Source organism: Microcaecilia unicolor, chromosome 12, assembly GCF_901765095.1.
Source record: "Microcaecilia unicolor chromosome 12, aMicUni1.1, whole genome shotgun sequence".
NCBI lineage: Eukaryota > Metazoa > Chordata > Amphibia > Gymnophiona > Siphonopidae > Microcaecilia > Microcaecilia unicolor.
In genome coordinates, this window is record NC_044042.1 from 75492866 (window position 1) to 75514507 (window position 21642).

At 44.8% G+C, this 21642-nt stretch overlaps 1 protein-coding gene across 5 annotated transcripts; it reads left to right on the plus strand.

The window, feature by feature from the left end:
• Positions 1 to 1980: 1980 nt before the first annotated feature.
• On the plus strand, positions 1981 to 21376 carry CNP (2',3'-cyclic nucleotide 3' phosphodiesterase). 5 transcript variants are annotated; one of them, XM_030221335.1, is made up of 4 exons: positions 1981 to 2046; positions 12834 to 13506; positions 15743 to 15876; positions 19903 to 21376. In XM_030221335.1, the coding sequence occupies exons 1-4, from the start codon at positions 2017 to 2019 to the stop codon at positions 20356 to 20358; spliced, it is 1293 nt and encodes a 430-aa protein (XP_030077195.1). In that variant the 5' UTR covers positions 1981 to 2016; the 3' UTR covers positions 20359 to 21376. The 5 variants fall into 5 exon arrangements, with proteins under 5 accessions (XP_030077195.1, XP_030077198.1, XP_030077196.1 ...); XM_030221338.1 differs by lacking the exon at positions 1981 to 2046 and adding an exon at positions 2053 to 2252; XM_030221336.1 differs by lacking the exon at positions 1981 to 2046 and adding an exon at positions 2305 to 2319.
• Positions 21377 to 21642: the final 266 nt, after the last annotated feature.

Genomic DNA, 21642 nt, shown 5'->3' on the forward strand with positions numbered 1-21642 from the left:
CATTTGTCAAAATAACTCAGGACAATTCTCAGGTTTTCAGTCCATAAAAATGTTAACTCTAACTTTTCCAGATCCACACCCGGGGACACAACACATGGAAAACTCTCACTCCTTGGGACAGTCCACTCTTGGCCATAGGAGCCAGTTCTGGGGGTGCTTGAGCAACCCCACTATTGAATAAACTCCTTGATTGTGTCCAGTGCTTTTTTTTTTTTTTTAAGGAAAAAAAGGTGCCGGTACTCATGCAGAGCCAAGCTTACGGGATGGGGTAACCAGGGCTTTTTTTCAGCTGGTAGGTGGATGCAGCTATGTAACTCAGAAGAGATCTACTTGGAAGGTGGCTGCCTCTGAATCTAAGGGTCATAGGTATGAGGCTGGATAGGCAAGGGAGGAAACAAGCTGGGAGTTTTTCAATGAGAAATGTAACGGAATGGATAGCACCTTTTAGGGGTGAACTGACCATTCGGGCAACCGGGCAGTGCCCGAGGGCCCAGAGGTTCCAAGGGGCCCAGAGGTTCTGCCCGGTTGCCCTTACCCACCACCACACACTACAACTGCCTTGATGAGGTGACGATTCTGCCCATCGCTGCCTGTGTCCTGTGCCGACTCTGCGGTTTAAAATGGTGGCCACAAATTCTCATGAGACTACTGTGAGAGGTTGCAGATGCCATTTTAAACTGTAGAGCCGCCGCGGGCAGCAGCTGCAGCAGTGGCGCACTCAGCAGCAGCATGGAAGAAGGAGGGAAAGGGGAGTCGGAGGGACACGCTGGGCATGAGGAGGGTAGAAGGGGAGATCGAAGGACATGCTAGACATGGAGGAAAGTAAGGGCTGCAGGGGCGGAGGTGGGGCGGGCCCAGAGTACTCTCAGTCTGCCCCTGGAAAAAAAATGCTGGTGCTCCTCCATACTGGTGCGTGTCTAGGGAGAGGCAATGTCTATTGAGTTTAGAACCCCCAATAATTCTAAAAAGTTGGCTCCTATGCTCTTGGCATCTCTGAACACTGTATAAGAGGAGAGCCAGGTAGAAGTCAGTGCAGTGACCAATACTTCCTTAGGTCAGGAGAGGATACCATAACAGCATTATACTGACCTGAGGCAGGAGGTTTTGGCCTCTGAAAGCTCATTGAAAAGGGTGTTAGCAGGGCCGTGCCAAGGGTCTCTGGCGCCCCCCTGCAGACTACCAGTTGGTGCCCCCCCCCCCCCCCGGCTCCAAGGCAGCGATTCCCCTCTCTCCCCTGCCCTCCCGCTCCCATGTAGGAACTGCCCGCCCTCTTCTCCCCCCCAAGATCCCGTTCCTTTTTTTTTCTTTTAAATTTACCTTCCTCCGGCAGCGCAGCGTCAGTGAAGGAGGCGGCGCTCCCAGTCCCGACGTCTCTAGCCTTCCCTTGTTCGCTGCTCACTGCCCCGCCTTCTTAGAAGAAGTGAACAAGGGAAGGCTAGAGACGTCGGGACTGGGAGCGCCGTCTCCTTCACTGACGCTGCGCTGCCGGAGGAAGGTAAATTTAAAAGAAAAAAAAAAGGAACAGGATCTTGGGGAGGAGAAGAGGGCGGGCAGTTCCTACATGGGAGCGGGAGGGCAGGGTAAGCACGCAGCGGCGGCGCCCCCCAGAGGATAGCGCCCCCCTGCGGCGCTTACCCCGCTTACCGCATCGGCACGGCCCTGGGTGTTAGGCTATTAAATAAATTATTTTCTGGAACCTGATGCACTGAAAAGCAGCACTTTACCCCTGTGTGACCAATGCATCTGATTAGTGTGACTAAATGTTGTGCCCACCCACTTTGAGTTCAGGCCCACCCAAAATTGGCAGTCTGGCTACACAGGAGATGCTAGAACTGGTGGTAGCTTTTCAGTCCTTCCATCTCCCGGACTCTTATCCTCCTCTCCAGGGCCCTCCCTTCTGTTCTACTGCCCTTTTATGCTCACTCCCCTCCCCACATCCCCTCCCCTTACGTAATTTTTCCCTCCCCCTCCATTCACTTTCGTTTCTCAGCTTACAAAAACAGGGTTTCGGGGCAGATGCTGAGGACAGCGTGCAGCGGTTTGTGGGTGAGCGATTGCAGATCACCGAATCGACCCTGGGCGGACCCCTCTTCCAGTATCCAGAGAAGCGGGTGCCCCCTCCTCTCGGGTTCTGGGAAGCTGGACAGAAGTGGCTTCACTCTTTCTCTTTTACGTGGAAACGGATCGTGACCCTGCGGACGGGAAGGACCGGATTCCAATTCGATCCTTTAATCGTGCCAGATCTGCTCCTGGTTTGTATCGCCGCTCACTGGTTGTGCCGTCTCGGGATTTCTCTGGTACTGCTGGACCCTGCTTTAGGTTTCGGTGTAATTCTGGTCTCCTGATTCCCGTTCACAGCACTTTGGCTTCTAATGTTTATTCCCTATATCCCGGTGTAATTGCTGGGAATCCCCTTCCTAAATCCACCTCGCTGTTGGGCAGATACACTGGGAGTCTTTCACTTTCAATCCATTTGGCCACCTGTGACTTTAGTTTTTCTCCCCATCTGAGATATCTTGTACAGCTTTGTAGAGAGAGTGTTGACAGACCCCCGAAGAAAACTTGCAAATCCCAGGCAGAAATGCTGCAGCCCCCCCCCCCCCCCCCCCCCCCATGAGTCCTGCCAGGGGCTGTGGATCTTAAGCCTAGATTGTTCAGTTTATGCTAAGGATTGGCGTGTCGCTTTCTTTTGGAAATCCGATTTTAGTTTCAAGTGACCTGTTTGCTTTTGCATGGTGATAAGAGGGCGACAAAGCAGTAGAATATTATGGTTTATAATGGGCCAGAAATCCAGATCTGTCTGGTGGGTGTCAAAACATTTAAGCATCCTCACTTCAAAGGTCTTACGTTCCTGGATTGTTTTAAAGTTCCCCTTTAGGATTCTCACCATAAAATCATTGCTACAGTGTTCTGGATTTGTAAAGTGCAGCCCCACAGAGGTGACATTCTGGTCGTCCACCCGACCCACCCTGTCCCACACCTAACCTACCCTCAGACTGTCACTGAAATTCTTTGATGTTTCACTTATATATACTGTTATTTACCAACATTTGCTTATTTCTGATCTTACGACGAAGGGCAACCTTTGAAAGCTAATCAAAAATGTATTAAATTAGTCCAATAAAAATGGTATCATCTTATTTTCTTTATTCTATTTCTATTGATTACCTTTAAAAGTGGATTAACATGGCCTCCGTACCTCTCTATTGTTTGCTTTTGAATCCATTTTTGTTTCAGCCCTGTAATATCCCGATGACCCATGAGAGAGCGGATACCTTACAGTCAGAAAAGCTGGCCTGCTTTTAGACTCCTTGCTTGTATTATCAGTGCTTTGATGTGTCTAGATTTGAACCCTCACCTTGTGCTATTTGAGGACCAGAGCTGAACAGTTAGTAAGTAGTCTTCCGAGATGTCCTACAGACACAGCATCAGGTTTTTTTCTACATCTGTAAGTGCTCTATAATTTATTTTTAATTTGTTGGCTTTTTAGCTTCTTTTATGGATGCTAAGTGCTCGTTGTTTCGCTGTTTGTCTGCATAAACGGGAGGCCCAGTCCTTGCACAGATGTGTCTGAAATTTTGTAGAGGAATTCTGAATTCTTACTGGCAAACCGATGGTCATAAATGAGCATCTTTGCATAAATGGCGGTTAGCTTAGTGGAGTTTAAAAAAGGTTTGGACGGCTTCCTAAAGGAAAAGTCCATAGACCGTTATTAAATGGACTTGGGGAAAATCCACTATTTCTGGGATAAGCAGTATAAAATGTTTTGTACTTTTTTGGAATCTTGCCAGGTATTTGTGATCTGGATTGGCCACTGTTGGAAACAGGATGCTGGGCTTGATGGACCTTTGGTCTTTCCCAGTATGGCAATACTTATATACGTATAACAATTTTTTTTGTCAGGATCTTTAGATGAGGGAAGATGGCTAGATGTAGTGTAAATACATTAAAACAGTTGTCCTAGATATCCAATGTGACTTTTTACTGCAGACATAGTCTTATTAGTGAAAGGATGTGCGATTACCTTTGCTTCTTGAAAATCTGTGCAGGAAGCCACAGGTCCTGGAAGGGAAAACTGTTTGGCCTTTTTTTTTTTTTGGGTAATCTTAAAGTAAGTGGTCATTTATGCAAAGATGCTTCTCAAATTCTCAGTGGACTTTAGTGGCTCAAAGTGTTGGAACGGCATTTTACGCCTCTTCTTTTTCTGATCCACACAGACTGGCATCTGAATAATTTCAGCCTGCTTTCCCCCGCATCCCCTTGCCATTAGGCATTGCTTGAGATGCACATGCCTGTTCTCATCTAGGGACTGCCCTGACTAGGATAACAAAGTCACTGCTGCTGTCCTCATCTTCAGCCTAATGATGTCGGAAGGTTTGCAGTTGCAACGGAGCGCTGGGATGCAAGGCTGGAGCCCTGCCCTGGAGTGTCTCTACTACCTGGAGTATCCAGAAGGGCTTGCTTACAGCTCAGAGCTAGAACCTGCAACCCGAGATCTAGAGAACTATTCTATCCATAGGGGAGTCCCACGAGGGTGTTCAGAGGACCACACTGAGCTCTTTGAATTTGAGAGGAAGTGTTGTAAATATAGGCCTGGTTGAATTGTTTAAACGTCTGTGTTTCCCCTGAAGGAAGAGAACTTGTGCCCTGCTATTTAAATCCTGTGATGTGTAATAAAGGTAAGACAGAACACAAAAAGAGGAACACACAGGACTACCACACAAAGAAAGAAATCCCAGATGGCAAAAGAAAAAAGAAATAGGTAAAGCTATAATGCGATTTGACAATTTTTTTCAGGTATATTGGGGAGAGGAGGGTTACAGGTGGAATTACAGGAATCAAATGGTTCTGAGGACTGATGGATGGAAAGTGAAGAGGGGAACATGGAAATATTTTTCTTTGGTAGTCATGGAAAAGAAAAACCTGGAGAAGGTCTGCAGATGATCGACAGAGATACATATAGGAATGGTGTAGACCCCGATCTGTTCATGGAAGAAAGTTTTTACGAACAACTTGCAAAACTGAAAGTGAACAAAGCCGTGGGGCTGGATAAGATACATCCCAAGATACCGAGGGAGCTCAGAGGGATTCTGGCAGGTCCTTTAAAGATTATGTTTAATAGATCCTTGGAGACAGGAGAGGTTCCATAGCACTGGAGAATATCGTCTGGTAAGCCTTACCTTAATGGTAGGAAAGGTATGGGAGATGCTGCAGAAGGAAAAGATTGTGAACTTTCTACAATCCAGTGGGTAGCAAGATCGGAGGCAAGATGGCGTTACCAAAGTCAGGCCATGCCAAACTAATCAGATTGATTTCTTTGACTAGGTGACAAAAAAAACTAGATCGAGGGTATGTGGTCTATTAAGATTTCAGCAAAGCCTTAGATACTGCTCCTCATTGGAAGCTCATGAGTAAACTAAGCAGCCCGAGGATGGGACCCGAGGTGGTCAACTAGATCAGAAATTGGTTCATGGAGAGGAGACAGAAAGTACTTTGGGGGTAACTGATGTACAGTATGAAATTCACTCAGAAGAAAGGTGAGTAGTGGAGTACCTCAGAGATCATCCTGGGGCTAATTCTCTTCCAATATCTTTCTAAGCAATATAGTCGAAAGGTTAGAGGAAAAAAAGTATGTCTTTCTGCAGATGACACAAAAATTAGTAACACAGTTGACACCCTGGATCAGAGCTTTTCAATCCAGTCGGAGTTTTCAGTATGTCCCCATTGAATTTGATGCAGATATCCTGAAAACCCTGATTGGCTGGGTGTGCCCCAAGAACTGGATTGAACAATTCTGCCCTGGAAGGAGTGGAAAACATGAGAAGTGATTTTCTAAAAAATGAGAAGCTTGGGCTAGTGCTTGGCAGTGGAGGTTGAATGTGAAGAAATGTAGAGTGATGTATTTGGGGTGCAGAAATCCAAAGGAGCTGTATGTGATAAGAGGCTGTTATGCAGAAACAGGAGAGGGACCTTGGGGTGACAATGTCAACTGGCAAAACAGTGGGACAAAGAGGTGGCCAAGGCCAGAAGGAAGCTGGGCTGCACTGAGAGGGCATAACCAGCAAAAGAGAGACAGTGTTAATTCCTCTGTACAAGTCATTGGTGAGGACCCGCTTGAACCTGCTATGTTCAGTTTTGGAAGATGGAGCTTGCCAAAGACATAAGGGGACTCGAAGCTGCTTAGAGGAAAGCAACCAAGACTAGTATGAAAAGACGTGAAGACTTGAAATACTTAGACCCTACAAGACAGGAGGGGACAAGGGAGACTTGATCAAGATATTAATGAACAAACAATTCTTTTCCAAAAATAGGGAGGATATAGTATCAGAGGATACGAAATGAAGCTGCAAGGAAGAAAATTGTTTCACAGAAAGGGTGGTGGATGCACGGAATGCTGTTCCATGGGAAGTGGTGGAAACAAAAACTGACAGAATTAAAAAAAAAAAAAGCATGGGATAAACACAGAGGGTCCTATGCCGCAAAACTTAAAATGACCTTCTCACTTTAAAAAAGGCATAGAGAGGGGGGATCTGCAGAGTGGCAGCTACAACCATTAAAACAAAAGGGGGAGGAGAGGAGGATCCTGCACATAGCAGCAGGTTCAAGCCTACCACCTTTCTGGCCAGACTGAATGGGCCGTGGTGGTCTTTATCTGCTGTCATTTACTTTGCTACTGTATAAGCTAAGATTGTGTGTTCTATTGGGTGAATACAGTCAGTCCACTTGAAGTTTTTCGGCCGCTCCTAATCTAAGAAAATGTTCTAAGCGTGTCCATCAAATCAGAGGTAGAGCTAGATTTATGCACGGGCAGAAGTGCCCAGAAATGGACACATCTCCCATCTGTTTCTCAGTATTTTACTTTATTTAAACAGTTAGCTAGATAACAATGTTTAACTTGATGCCTGAAAGGAAAGATGGCTGGGGAGCTCGTTGTCTGTCTGTCCCCCCTTTTTTGAGATCCTGGTTACCCCCCCCCCCCCCCCCCCGATTTTCAGGATCTGTTGGGGGGGGGGGGGAATTCTGACAGCTGTTCTCTTTTGATCTGGCTCCATATACATGTGTATGTCTGGAGGAAGGATGTTTCATCCTTCCTTCCTTCCTCGTTTTCATCCTGGAGCTGACATTCCACGGCAGCTACAGGGCAGGGGTGCCAAACAGGGCAATTGCCCTGGGCTCCCATACCATAGGGGGCCCCAAACTTCCTTCAAGCTAAAGGAGGCATAGGCTGAAGGCCGGCATTTGGGTCCCTCCCTGGCGGTTTCTGCCCTGGGCCCCTGAATGTCTAACACCAACCATGCTACAGTGAGGGACTCTTAAAGCAGATAATGATGACAGGGCCCTTTCTGGTGCCACACTGCAGAGTCTCTGGCAGCCTGAGCTTTGTCCCATCATCTCTGCCTATCCCAGGCTCACTTAAAAGAACCCTTTCTAGGAAGAAATATTTCCTTTCAGCCTTCCAATTCTTTTTTTTTTCTGGAATGTGACAACAATTAACCACATATCTGGTTTCAATATGAACTCTGATTTCCAAGTGGGTCTTTTTTTTTTTTCTTGCTTCAATCTCAGTGAGGGTGTGTCTCTGCTGGGTGCTACATTTTGTAAGCTAACTGATTTCCTTTCCCTCCCTTCCACTTCAAACACCTGCCTAAGCCACTTTCTGTTATTTATATAGAAACCGACCTGCAGGGGAAGAGACAAACATCTGGTATTTTGGAGGTAACTGATACACAGTACAGTGAAAAACCAAAGAATTGTATCATACAGTGTTTACAGGGCTTCAGGCTTCAAAGAAACATTGCGAAGGCTTTTCATCTGTGTTCAGTGTTGTGGGGTAAAGGAGGAACTATCTGAGGCAGAGTAGGTAAAAAAAACAAAAACAAAGTGTGTGTGTGGGGGGGGGGGGAGGGGGCTCTGCTTTATCCAGTGCTGCTGTGTCTGAGGCCTCCAAGAAAGAGGGACTGATGAGGGGTCTGTCTTACTGGACACTTTCAGGAAGAACTCACACTGTTCATCACAGCCCTTGCTCTACCAATACTTTACATGCCTGAGCCTGAAGGTGCGCCCAGAGTAAGATGGGTGGGGAGGGGGGGGGAAACACATCCATAGAATAATTTTGAAAGAAATGGCAGATGTTCCCTAACAACAGATCAAGCTACCTAGCTCTGATTGGTTTGGAGTGGGCTTCGACAGCAACTCGGGTAGTTAAAAAATTAATCCAGTGCTGGGCAGGCTTCTATTTCAGGAAGCAGGTGAAAGCTTGGCTCTTCAACCAAGCCTTTAACGGAAGAAGCAACTAACTTGTTAGTCTCACTCACACACACAAGGATTGACTCGGGCTGCACATACTGCAGCAGGACATGTTTATCCACGCCTACCCTAGCTGAGATAATATTTAACCATCTCTCTGACCTCACGTGCAACTTTCTTCAAATCAATCATCTTACTTTCTAATTCTTCCTTGCAATGACAATATGTACTAGAACATATTGTCATTGCAAGTAGTGTACCATGCCATACTTTGTATTGTTGTTCAGATATTTTTACTGCTCTAATTGCCTACTGCTCATGTTTGATCTATTCTTACTGTACACCACCTTGAGTGAATTCCTTCAAAAAGGCAAATAAATCCTAATAAATAACGGTTTGTGCCCTGAAAACATCAAGCAGATGAAGCAGACCAGCGGATTGTAGAAATACGGAGTTTATTGAAAGTGCCTGATGTGGCGACGTTTCACTTTCCAAAAGGCTGCGTTGGGGGGTAAACTGTAGCGGATCCAAAACAATCCTTCTCCTACCAGTTAAGTATAAACAAAACTATTAACCGCTTTCTCCTCCTCCGGCACTCCTCTAGAGAAAGGAAGTGATAACAGTTTTGTTTATACTTCTTAACTAGTAGGGGAAGGATTATTTTGGATTCCTTATAGTTTCCCACTGACTCAGCCTTTTGAAAGGCGAAATATGGCCACATCGGACTCTTTGTTCAACATCTCCCTGTTTCTACAATCCGCTGGCCTGCTTTGTCCGTTTGCTGATCGAGCATTTGCAGATGGCCGCCTCTCTGCTCTGAAAATGGCAAGGACAGCTCCAGATCAAGTCTGCATATGTTATCATATCATATACTAGGAGTTTATTTTGTTGGGCTGACTGGATGGACCATGTAGGCCTTTATCTGCCGTAAGCTAGTTTCACACAAGATGCCGTGAAGAGGGCTGGGAGTAACTATGGGCAAAATCCAGAGGTTAGGTGGAGAAATGCACAAGGAAAGTGAATTGGAGGTTACTGGGAAGAAAGGTACGACTGTCCTAGCAAATGAGTTTGAAAAGACTGAAGAAAAGCTCAGAGCTGTATGGCTAACAGCTGGAAACCATCCTTAACTAGGACAGTGTAAGCAGGATGACAACCAAGGCGTGGTGAGGTAGGGAGGGTACAACCGATGATACCCATTGAACCTGAATGAAACCCGCCTTGAGCTACAACTGAAAAAGGGAGGAGCTAAATTCCAAATCCCTCCCCTTATTTACCTTCTGTGTAACTGTCACAAGTGTTACAGTTGGCATTAGGCAGGATGCAGATAAAGCAGCTGGTTCAGGGACACAAGCATTGGTGAATAGCATCTCCTGCTCTTAACACCAGTTTTATGGTGCTGTGAGCCACATGTAATGCTGCACAGCGGTGATAAGTGTGTGTGTGGGGGGTGGGGGAGGTTATTATCTAAGTGAGTACCTGAGGCAGGTACAGAAGGACTCGTGTCCATCTGTGCCCTTCAGCATTAAAACAATAGATTCTGTGTCCCCAACTCGCTGAACTCCTCTATTCTGTATAAATTCAGGGGGGGGGGGGGGGGAACCAATATTGTTAAATAATGCTTGTGGAAAAGTGATATATATTCCCCCTCCCTGCCATTTTCAGCTTTAAACACCTGGTGGTAGACACTAGTGAACAAAGGCTTGGTCCACCCAAACTGTGTGATTTTAAACACAAATAAACCTTTTGCTTTCTAGGCCCCCAAGTGAATCTTGACTTAGTTACTGCCGAAAAAGGCATGAGCTAAATCCCAAACTCCCTTCTCTTCCCTTCCCTTTTGTTCTCCAAAAGCAGAAAAGAAAAAAAATGCCACAAGTGCAAAGTGACTTGTGGTGACCGGGCTGCATTGTTCAGCTGCTACTGTTCATTGTTCACCAGAATGCTGGTTTCAGTTTATTACTTAAAGCTGGCTTTCAAACCATAGAGGCTCACAATAGGATTGATTATTGCTTTTTTTTTTTTACTTGGGGTTTGTTTGAAATGTTTATTTGGAGGCGGTGGGGTGACATGGGGGGAGTGAATTCTGATTTGTTGTATATAATAGAATATTTTTCCCACTTGTACGACGGTGCAAGTGGCAGTGCCCTGAATGAGTCCCTGGCATACACAAGAATACCCCTTTTAAAGAGATGCTCTTTTGCACCAAGCATGCAAGGGCATTTTCTTGCCTAAATGCGGAAGTGGGTGATTTATTCTGGAGTTAACCGGAGTAGAAATGAATTGGAATACACGGTTTCTCTGCTTTTGCTGCAGCCCTCATTGAAAGGGGTGTGGGAGGAAGGCTATTGTGTGTGGTATTTTTACCCCTATACAGAGATGCCAAGATACCCTGTTCCAGCTGGAGACATTTTAGCCAGTCCTGATTTTGAACTTACATCCTGAAGCAGTGTGACATTTGTAGTGCCTGATCCAGCCCGTTGATATTAGTGCTGCAAGTCCCATAATGCAGCATAAGAGTTGGTCAGAAATTCTGGACTGTCCCAAATCTCCAGCCTGGAACTGGGTAACTTGGCATCTCTGCGTATGACTCTCATCGGGGCGGCATCACACGTGGCCTCTCCATGTCCTCTCATCTGACTGGTAGCCTCTCTGCACAATCGGGCTACCATTAGGCTGACTAGATAGAACGCAGACAGGAAACATAGACCGACCCCTACAAAATGAACTGCCATTATTTTTTGTAGCAAAAATTGGCCTTTTGTCTACATCTTTTCATATCAGAGAGCCTAAAATAAGCAAATTTGCAAGATTGCCTGTGCCATTGTGTTTTGGTTTTTTTGAAAAATACTCCAGAATTGCCCATTTTACAATTTAAAGTTTGGAGGGTTAGAGGCAGATTGTGAAAAATTGCAGGAAGACCTTAGGAAACTGGAAGACTGGGTTTCCAAATGGCAGAAGAAATTTAATGTGGACAAATGCAAAGTGATGCACATTGATAAGAATAATCTGAATCAGGTACCTGATGCTGAGGTCCACCTTAGGAGTCAGCACTCGAGAAAAAGATCTAGGTGTCATTGTAGACAGTACACTGAAATCTTCTGCCCAGTGTCTGGTGGTGGCCAAAAAAGCAAACAGGATGCTAGGAATTGTTAGGAAAGAGATGCAAAATAAGAGCAAGAATATTATAATACCTGTCTGTTGCTCCATGGTGCGACCTCACCTTGAGTATTGTGTTCAATTCTGGTCGCCATATCTCAAAAAAGATATAGTGGAATTAGAAAAGGTTCAGAGAGACCAAAATGATAAAAGGGGATGGAATTCCTGCTATATAACATAGTAACATAGTGGATGATGGCAGAAAAAGACCTGCACGGTCCATCCAGTCTGCCCAACAAGACAAACTCATATGAGGAAAAGCTAAAGAGGTTAGTGCTTTTCAGCTTGGAAAAGAGATGGCTGGGGGGGGGGGGGGGAGGTTATGATCGAGATCTATAAAATCCTGAGTGATGTAGAACAGGTAGAAGTGAATCTGTTTTTCACTCTTTTAGAAAGTACAAAAACCAGGGGACAGTGAATGAAATTACATGGAAATACTTTTAAAGCAAATAGGAGGACATATTTTTTCATGCAAAGAATAGTTAATCTCTGGAATGTGCTGCTGGAGGTTAGCATATCTGGGTTTAAAAAAGGTTTGGACAAGTTCCTGGAGTAAGGGTCCATGGTCTGTTACTGAGATGGACATGGGGGAAGCCACTGCTTGCCCCATGATTGGTAGCATACGATACTGCTTCTAATTGAGTTTCTGCCAGGTATTTGTGACGTGGATTGGCCACTGTTGGAAGCAGGATACTGGGCTAGAGGGACCATTGGTTTGACCCAGTATGGCTGTTCTTATGTTCTTAGTACTAGCCGTACTGGACTAAATCAAACAGCTTGTTTTCAACTGGACAACAGAAGGCACAGGGAACTGGTGTCTGGTGTCACACAGAGGGGTGGGATGAGTATTGCATTCAGCTCCCACGATGTACCTGGTGCATTCACCAGGTACAAAACTGGATCCTCTTCTCCCATACCTTTGTATATATAATAGCAGCTTACAAGGAAAATTGTCCCAGAATATGAGGCCAGGCCACGCTATGTGCCACAGTTCTACTGGCCATGGTGAGCTAAAAAAAAAAAAAAAGTTTAAATGCAAAACTTAACTGCTTTTCTCTTGGGATCCCAGGAACAAATTCTCAGCCATAAACTGAACACTCCATGGCTGATAATCAGATTGTGGGCCAAACCCTTCTGCAGTTGTGGTGTTGGTTTTAAGCAATTTAGATGCAAAACATTTATTATGATACCACAAAACCAGCTTCTGGCTTTGTCTGTTGTTTTCAGTTTCCCCATTTCATCGATTCCTTAGCTCCTGGCATCAGATGCTGTGCAGACTTGCTTTGTGGACTTCCTACAATTAATCACCTGCAGATGGCTCAACAATACAGGCTGGGCATGTTATGATAGCTCGTTGTTGCATTAGCTGTTATTGTAGCAATCATAGTTTCAAGACAAATATAAGTAACTTTTGTTCTCATTTTCATTTCTAGAGCAAAGGCATCAGTAGGATTACGGGCTCTTTCATCCCTACAATACTGCACCGCACAATGTCCACCCAGGCATCTACAGATCATCCCGAAAGTTTGCATTTCCCTTTCCTGTCTGACAACCCCACCATCGCAACAGTCAAAGAATCCAAAACCTTTTTCATTATCAGGGGGTTGCCTGGCAGTGGGAAATCCACCCTTGCCAAAGAATTTCTAGAGAGGTACAAGGATGCCTGCAGGGTGATCTCGGCCGATAAATTCAACATCAAACCTGAGGTGAGGCGTGCTGTTCCAGACACCTACCACAGGTTTGACAATGAGGTGGTCAACTGTTCTCAGCAGGGGACCAGTGTCATTGTGCTGGATGACACCCATCATGAAAAGGATCGACTGGACCAACTCCTGGACGTAGCAGACCAGTATCAGTTCAGTGTGGTCATCGTTGAGCCCAAGGTACCCTGGCACAGTGACTGCTTTACACTGGCACAGAAGAACCACTGGGGGCTGTCCGTGGAAGAGCTGAAGAATCTGAAGGCCACCTTGGACACAGAGCTTATTCCTCTCTACTATGGTTGGTTCCTCAGTAGGAAGAGTGCCGACCTGCTGTGGAAGACCAAGTTGACTTTTTTGGAACGACTTGCGAGCTTGAAAGCCTTCAGGAAGAGGGTAAAAGACTGTAAGTAGTCATATGCTTTAGAGTCTTGGAGAAAAGGGTGATATACAGTAAGGGGGTAGTACTTAAGCAAATGCGGGGGAGAGGTAGGGGAGCAGTGGACTACTGCTAAATTGTAGAGTGGTTCTTGAAATAAGAGAATCTCTCTTGTAGATGGGTCTTGTTTCTTTAAGGAGGAAAGCACACACAGATAAGCATTCAGGGGCCTTTTCACTAAGCCGCATAAGCGTCTAACCGCGCCCAACGCGTGCCAAAATGGAGTTACTACATGGCTACCACGTGGCTCTTGTGGTAATTTCTTTTTTGGCGCACGTTCGATACGCGCGTCTGAAAAATATTTTTTTTTTCTTTTCGGGCGCACATAACATATGCGTGCAGGTCATTACCACCCAGATTCTTTAGCGCTAGGTCAATGGCTGGCAGTAAGGTTTCAGACCCAAAATGGACGTGCAGCAATTTTGATTTTGCCGCACATCCATTTTTGGTAAAGAAAAGGCCTTTTTTACAGGCGCGCTAAAAAAATGGATCGGTGCGTGCCCAAAACCCGTGCCTACGCTATCACAAGCCATTTTTCAGTGCACCTTTGTAAAAGGACCTCTCAGTCTCCTGTTCTCTTAACTGAACCCAGGCAATTGCTCAACTTGCAGAGGGAGATTCCTCTCCTGTTAGGCTTTATGCAGACCCAAAAGAAATAGAGGTAGAAGGGGAAGGAAAAACAGATCTGGGGGTGCCAGATTCCCGATTTCCCACCCTGTGGTTTAGTGCTTAGGAGTATTTCCAAACTTTTCCTTAACTTTAACTGTTGCTGACCAGCTAAGAAGTTCTTTCCTGGTCAAAAACACAGGGACGATTTTTATAACAGGGCACTTCAGTTAAGTGAGCAGGAAAGGCGTCTATTTTGACACTGTTTTATAAAGATGCATAGGTACCTGTCTGACTGCTGCAGGATTTACATCAGCATCTACACGGAGGCATGGATATAAACCCATCTTTATGCTTAACACAAAGCTGGGCACCCAATTTATAGAATAAGTTCAGTTACGTTCATAACGTAACTGTAATTAACAGCCAGTTACTGGTTTAATTTGGCATTAATTAGCATCAATTAGCAGTTGCGCACACAATTGACCTTAGTCTAGAAGCAAGTCTTACAGTTTTCCATGCAAAAACACTAGAGAATAGCAAGAAGTGTCAAACTAAAGTTAAATAACATAAATGTTTAATTGTGAGTGGTCACTCTGTTATCAAATCCTTGGTAAACCACAACTATGGCTTTCACGGGCAAAAAGAGCTTTAAGGAAGCCTAAACAGGCCTTTTTCTCATAAGCCGAGCTTGTACCATTGTGTGAAGCGTGGTGCAAATCAAAAGTGCAGTCAAGTCCACCACACACTTCTTGTTATCTAAATAAAGTTGGTGTCCCTGAAGAAAGTCCCCAAAAAAGGGGAGGGGGAGGGGCAGGAAAAGACGCTGGCAAATACTTCTCACTAAACAAGATCAAGAGTCAATGAAAAATAAACTTATCTGAAAATGAAGTCAAACTGAACTCTAAATCAAGGTAGGTAACTTGACTCGTTACCCCATGTTTGATGGCTGGCTGCATGAATTAAGCTAAGTGCTGGGTTTTGATCGCTTTTTAAATATAAAACATTTGTTGGGAAGAATTCTTGATTGAAGTTTCTGAATATCTATTATAGGAGAAGAATAAATGATTGAAGATATGGTGACTTTGAGGTTGAGGTCTGAAATGGGATGGCCTATACGAGACCTTATAACCCAGTGCTTCTGATCTTCTCAATTGAATGTCATAATTATGTCATTGATAGTATTTGGAGTACAGTGACTGGTTTCCACTATTTTCTGTGTAATGTTAATTAGCTAATTTACATATATGTAAAACAACCTTTTAGGCACAAAAATGGTTTATAAAATCACCCTGTATTAGTAAACCAGGTAAAATCTAGGCCAGCTTAATCTGCTAAACAATGGGAGACTGAGTGTGCCCTGGTGCTAGCTTTTACCCTGTACTCCATCAGTTTTGGTGACACTAGAGCCTGCTTTAGTGAAAGGGGCAACAGAAAAGGAAAAACAGCTGCAAACATGACAGGAAAATACTCTAAATTCCTTCCCAAGATGCAAGAAGTGTCTGTAATGCCAGGGGCAGGAAATAAACACCATGCAATAGTAATCTTTTCTTTTCTAAATTTTTTTTTTTAACATTGGCTTTGTTTGATTTCCTAGTTGGCATGGAGGAGACCAAAAGAAAGATGAACCTGCCTGATTACTTTAGTTACAGACCCAATGTCCTGCACTGCACTACAAAGTTTACCGACTATGGGAAGGCTCCTGGATCGGAACACTACACTAAACTGGAAGTCAGTGCTAGGGTTTTCTTTCTGAGAATATTTTCTTACAGGAGAACTGCCGAGTGCTTTGGTTCTGGTTGTAATGCCCTGTGTGATGTTAGGGAGATAGTGATGAGGGGGTGGGGGAGGAGCTTCATATCTGGCTGATGGGAGTGAGCTGAAGCAATGTGCTGAGGGAGGGAAGACTGGACACCTCTACTGTCCACACAGGTGTGCTGAGGGCAACCCAGAAGACATTCTTATGCACCCAGTCAAGGCAGTCTGGGGAGGATCAGGATGAGAAAAGACTACTGCTGGCATCATATGTAATATTAAAGAATCCCCCCCCCCCCCCCCCCCCCCCACACACACACACAACTGCTCTGTGTTGTTGTGCCTACAAACCTGTGCCAGTCTTTTTCAGCCCTAATGAAGGAGCAGCTGGGATTGCTCTATAGATCAATCTGTCTATCTTTTGGTTTAATTCTTCATTTTCTTTTTTCCCCTAATGGCTTTTCTTAAAAAAAAAAAACTTTTTTAAAAATGAAGGGGCCCTTTTACTAAGCTGCATTAAGTGCCAACACCTGCTTAATGCAGCAAAACTAGCCTAACAGGCCGCACTAAGAACCCCCTTTACCAAGCTGCGGCAAAAGGGTGCCTGCACTGGCGTCAGCGTATGTTTTTCACGTGTGCCGAGGCCCCCTTTTACCACAGTAGGTAAAAGGGAAGTCTCTCTTTCCTGCAGGAAATGGCTGTGTGGCAAGTAAAGCACTTGCCGTTTGGCTATTTCGGGGGGTGGGAAGGAGCCCTTTCTGCCACCCACTGAGGTGACAGTAAGGGTTCCAACGGTAACTGGGCAGTGTGTGGCACTGCCCGATTACCGCTGGGTACACTCTGGCACTACAAAAATTTATTTTTGTATTGCTGGATGTGTCGGCGTGCTGAGGTAGCCTGGCGGTACTTCCTGTTTAGCGAGCGGTAAGCCCATTTTGGACTTACCGCCGCATAGTAAAAGGGACCCTAAGGGTTCCACATTAGTTTGTGCGTCTGTTCCCATTAAGTGTGTAGTAATGTTTTTTTTGTATTTATTTTGGAGGGGGCATGTCCGGGGTGGAGAACCTAGCAAGTACACTGACAGTACCACTGTGCTAACTGGTTAGTGCGTGCATAACGCACGAGCCCTTAGCGGCATCTAAAGAGGAGGCAGGAAATGTGCCCACTGTCAATTTCTTTTAAATGGCTGTTTGCTAATGCTAACTTTAGCACACGACCATTAATGAAATAGAAAAAGGGCCCTTTCTGGCAGCCACGTTAGACATGGGCTTAGTGTGCAGGAAAGGCTTGTGTAAGGACATGCTGAACCTAGTTCTTAGTGCAGTAAAAGGGCCCCACTTATACCTTTTTAGTATGGACGGACAAGTAGTCTTTGGTATGGAAGAAAGTGGGATGTTTGACCACGGAAATACAAGACTTGGAGAGATGGATCTTAAGAATACTTGTTTATTGATGAAAAAAAGACTCGACACAACCGTTGTGTTTCGGCCGTTAGGCCTGCATCAGGAGTCTCACTCGACGGTGTTCCGTATAGTGGGTCTCAGACGTCGTAAATCAGCTGATGCGTGCGTTGGGAAACACTTAATGTGATAATCTATGGAGTGGGTCTTTAAAAAGACCTTTATGAAAGAACTTGCGCGTAAACAAACGAATTGTCCAGAGGTAGGATCAAAAGCAGTCAAGCATTTATTGAAGCATCAAACTGGAGAAAGACTTGGCACAGAATTGTCTTTCAGTGCACAACGCCTGCCTTAGGAGTCATGAAACTTCTAAAATGTTTCTCAAGCTGTATCTTAATAGCTCATATATAATGACACCTGGCACAGGCGTTGTATGCCAAAACATGGTTCCATGCTGAATCTTTGTCCAGTTTGATGCTTCACTAAATGCCTGACTGCTTTTGATCCTAGCGATGGAGTGATCCTGTGGACTTGATGGGAAGGCTATTCATCCGTCCATGCTTTATTTTGTGTTTCTATGTAAGGTTGTTTCTTCTTTTTGTGACTGTTCTGATTACCTTTTAATATGGACACTTTACCTGCTCTTGTGTGTGATGCCGTAAAACCCATTTTCTTAAAACTACAAATTTAAATATCTATTCTAGTTTTATTTCTTGATATAGTATAAGTGGCAGCTGCATTTGATGACTTCCTTTAACAATGTCTGCTGTTTTAATATTGAATCTGGGTACTCTGGAAGAGCTGTGCTTTGACAGAACCTCTTTTCAGGCATCTCTGCACCTGATTTACTGCACTGTGGTAGGGGCAGAGGAAAATCAAAACTGAAATGTGAAAGAGCAGATAAAAAACTACACCCTCCATGCCGACTAGATTGTACAGAACAGCAGGGAGCCTCCAGACTGAATCTAACTGGGGGAGAGGTAGGAAACTAGTCGTAGTCAAGTGCGACAGGATCACACAGAGGTCCAGCAGCCCTGTAAAACTGGGTGAGCTGAAGCCTGGAAAACTTCTTTGGGTATTGCTAAATACCCTTCAAAGCTTACAAGAGGGTGCACAAAAAAAAATTATGGCTTCAAGGAACTGCTATTTAGGCAAATAGCTGTAAAGTTTTGCTTGAAAATGGCAAAGAGAATAGCTCCTAGTGCAGGCATTTGCAATTCATTCCTTGGGACGCACCCAGCCAGTCAGGTTTTTTAGGATACTTGCAATGAATATGCATGAGAAATTTACATGGAAATCTCTCTTATGCCTATTTACTGTGGACATCCTGAAAACCTGTCGTGCTGTGTCCCTGAGGACAAAATGAACATCCATGAGGTAGATTGGCATGCAAATTTCTCATACATATTCATTGTAGAGATCCTGAAAACCCAGCTGGCTGGGTGTGTCCAGAGGACTTCATCAAGAAACATAGGCAGATGGTGCTTGGTCAGGGGTTCTCAACTTAGGTCAGGGGTCCTCAACTCGGTCCATGGAACACACCAAGCCGGTGAGGTTTTCAGGATACCCACAATGAATATGCACGAGATAAATTTGCATGCAAATCTATCTCATGCATATTCATTGTAGGTATCTTGACTAGACTGGCTTGATGTGTCCCGAGGACTGGGTTGAGAACCCCTGTGCTAGAGAAAAGACTAACTTGCCCACCTGGACTGCCCAGTTATTTATGCCCACGGTGTAAGGATATTTCTCAACTTCCAGCTGTAGATGCTTAACTGCTTGTCATTGACCCTTATACTGTTCCTTATTTAGGTCATCCCCAACACCTTCCCATGTATAAACACAAAGCTTTGTAACATCTAAAAAGCCAGCAATACTAGTATCACTGCTATCCAAGTATGTTGTCTTCTAAGGCCCTAGGAACTTTGTGCACAGCACCCTGCCATCCCCAAACTGCTACAAGAACCTGGCTGCTTTGGGGGGGGGGCTCCAGTCCGGGTTTTGCTTTCATCATAAGCAATGGAAGTAAAACCCAGACTGGCTCAATCTGTCCTTCTTTTTCTGGAGCCATATGGTAACCCTAGGTGGGGGGTTGTAGCTATGTGAACAGAATCATAATTGAGTCAGGCACTTATCTGTAAGTAATCTTAATTGGTTACCCCATGGCCTGTGGTCATACTAGTTCTTGCCTTCAGTCTAATTTTTATAACTAACAGTTCTCCATGCTTATTCCATGCCTAACTACTTGAAGTGAATTACTGGTACTGTTGTAGGCTGTGTAATAATTCCACATGTAAAGACATTTACAGATGTTGTTTTACACATTTAATTAACATTTCATACACTAATGCCTTAGATTTTCTGCAGTTTGTCCTAGGTTAAGCTAGTTTAAGAATAAGCAAGAGGGCAAGGTCCATTAGATGTTACATTTGGAGAAGGGATGTCTGAACCGGAAAGCTGCAGTTTGGAGGTTTTTGGGTAACATTGATTTTTGATTGAATAAAAAGGCCTTCCTCCTTCCTTCCTTCCCTCCCCCCCCCCCCCCCCCCCCCCACACTTGCAAAGCGCAGCTTGTAATTAATTTCCTTTGTCCCTACAGGCAGTGAAAACAAGCAATGGAAAAGCTTTCAGCCTGACTATTACAGCATTGTTTGTCACCCCAAGAACCACTGGTGCTCGAATACAGCTGGGTGAGCAGGAGCTCCTGTTGTGGCCAACAGATGCTGAGAAGGAAGTCCTACCTTTGGAAAACCTGCCCAGAGGGAGCCGGGCACACATTACTTTGGGCTGTGCCCAAGGTGTAGAGAACAAGCAGACAGGCCTCGATCTTCTGGAGTTTGTGAAGTTCCAACAGGCTGGGACTGAAGGCGAGGACATGGGAGAATTAGGTGATGGGATGCTCCGTTACTTTGATAAGGGCTTGTGGATGCTTACTCTTTCTAAAAAGATCGAAGTGAAGGCAATTTTTTCAGGCTACTATGGTAAGAAAACGGTAATGAGCACAGAGGGAGGGGGCAGAAGAGACACTGCATTTTCGTCTTGCACAGTCATGTAAAAAGATTGAGCTGTGATGGTGGCCCCCTTTTTTTTTTTTTAAAGACTAATACACAATGTTTTGGTTTAAACTAAAAAGAAAAATATTTTTTTTTCTGAGGAAGGATTATTATTCCCAGTTTCATGCCACTAAAGTAAAATTTATCCATAAACCCTACCGTCTGGGGGGTGGGACCACAGCATTGCTGGGGAAAGCAGAAAAAACAAAATGCCAGTACCATATTCTCTCTTTACAAGCACAGGGTTAACAGCAGCAGGAGCAAACCCGAAGCTACAAAATAAACTTGGGCTTTTAAGAAGGGAAGGTATTAGCTACAGAGAGTACCGATGTCCTACTGCTGCCTATGTTCATACATTGAGCTTACCACATAAATAAACCTTTTGTCATGCTTTGTGAAAATGAGAACAGAAGCCCTATCACACAAGTCTGAAGTGGTTTGAACTTGCTCTCTGGGTTTGTGCATGTGGGAATTTACTCCCCCCCCCCCCCCCACTCCCTTCCTTACTTCCTCCCTCCCTCTTGTGATTATTATTTTGTGACAGGCACTTGCCTCAACCCTCTGGTGGGGGATTATTATACATTTCCAAAAGCTTGAGCTTGCAGAAGCATAGAACAGATTGGGAAATCCGAGCAGGGGTCTCACTTCTCATTAATTGGTGGCCCTATTTGCATTTTACTTAGCAGGTTCCTACTACAGCCTACGCTTACCTCTAGCACAGGGGGTGGGGTGGCAAAGGAGCAGAGAGGTTGGGAGTGGCACAGATGCAGCTTGAAAGCTGCATGTTCAGTGTCAGATGCAGAACAGTGTTGCTAGGTGGAAATTCTAGGTAAATGAAAAATAGCGCATCAAATGAGCCACAGACATTCTTTTGTTAGTCTGCAGCTAATCTTTACCTTTAGATTACTGGGGGCAACCTCTGACATTCCCCAAATGATCTGTTTTTTTATAGAAAAGGGTGGTGGAGGCGTGGAATGGCCTCCCAGTGGAGGTGGTGAAGTCTAGGACTGTTCCAGAATGTAAAAGGCATGGGATAAGCACGTGGGATCGCTTAGGAACAGGTAGAAGTGGGGTTACAGAGGATGAGCAGACTGGATGGGTCATATGGCCTTTATCTGCTGTCATGTTTCTATGTTTCTAACTAAAAACAAAAAGCTCAATGGACCTTATCAAGCAAAATATTGCTTCAGCCCTGTACTGAAGCGTTCTACTTCTGGGTTTAATCCTTAAAAAGTGCACGGCGCTGAAAATGGGCACTCGCCTGACCCAAAGGTCCGATGCATTTC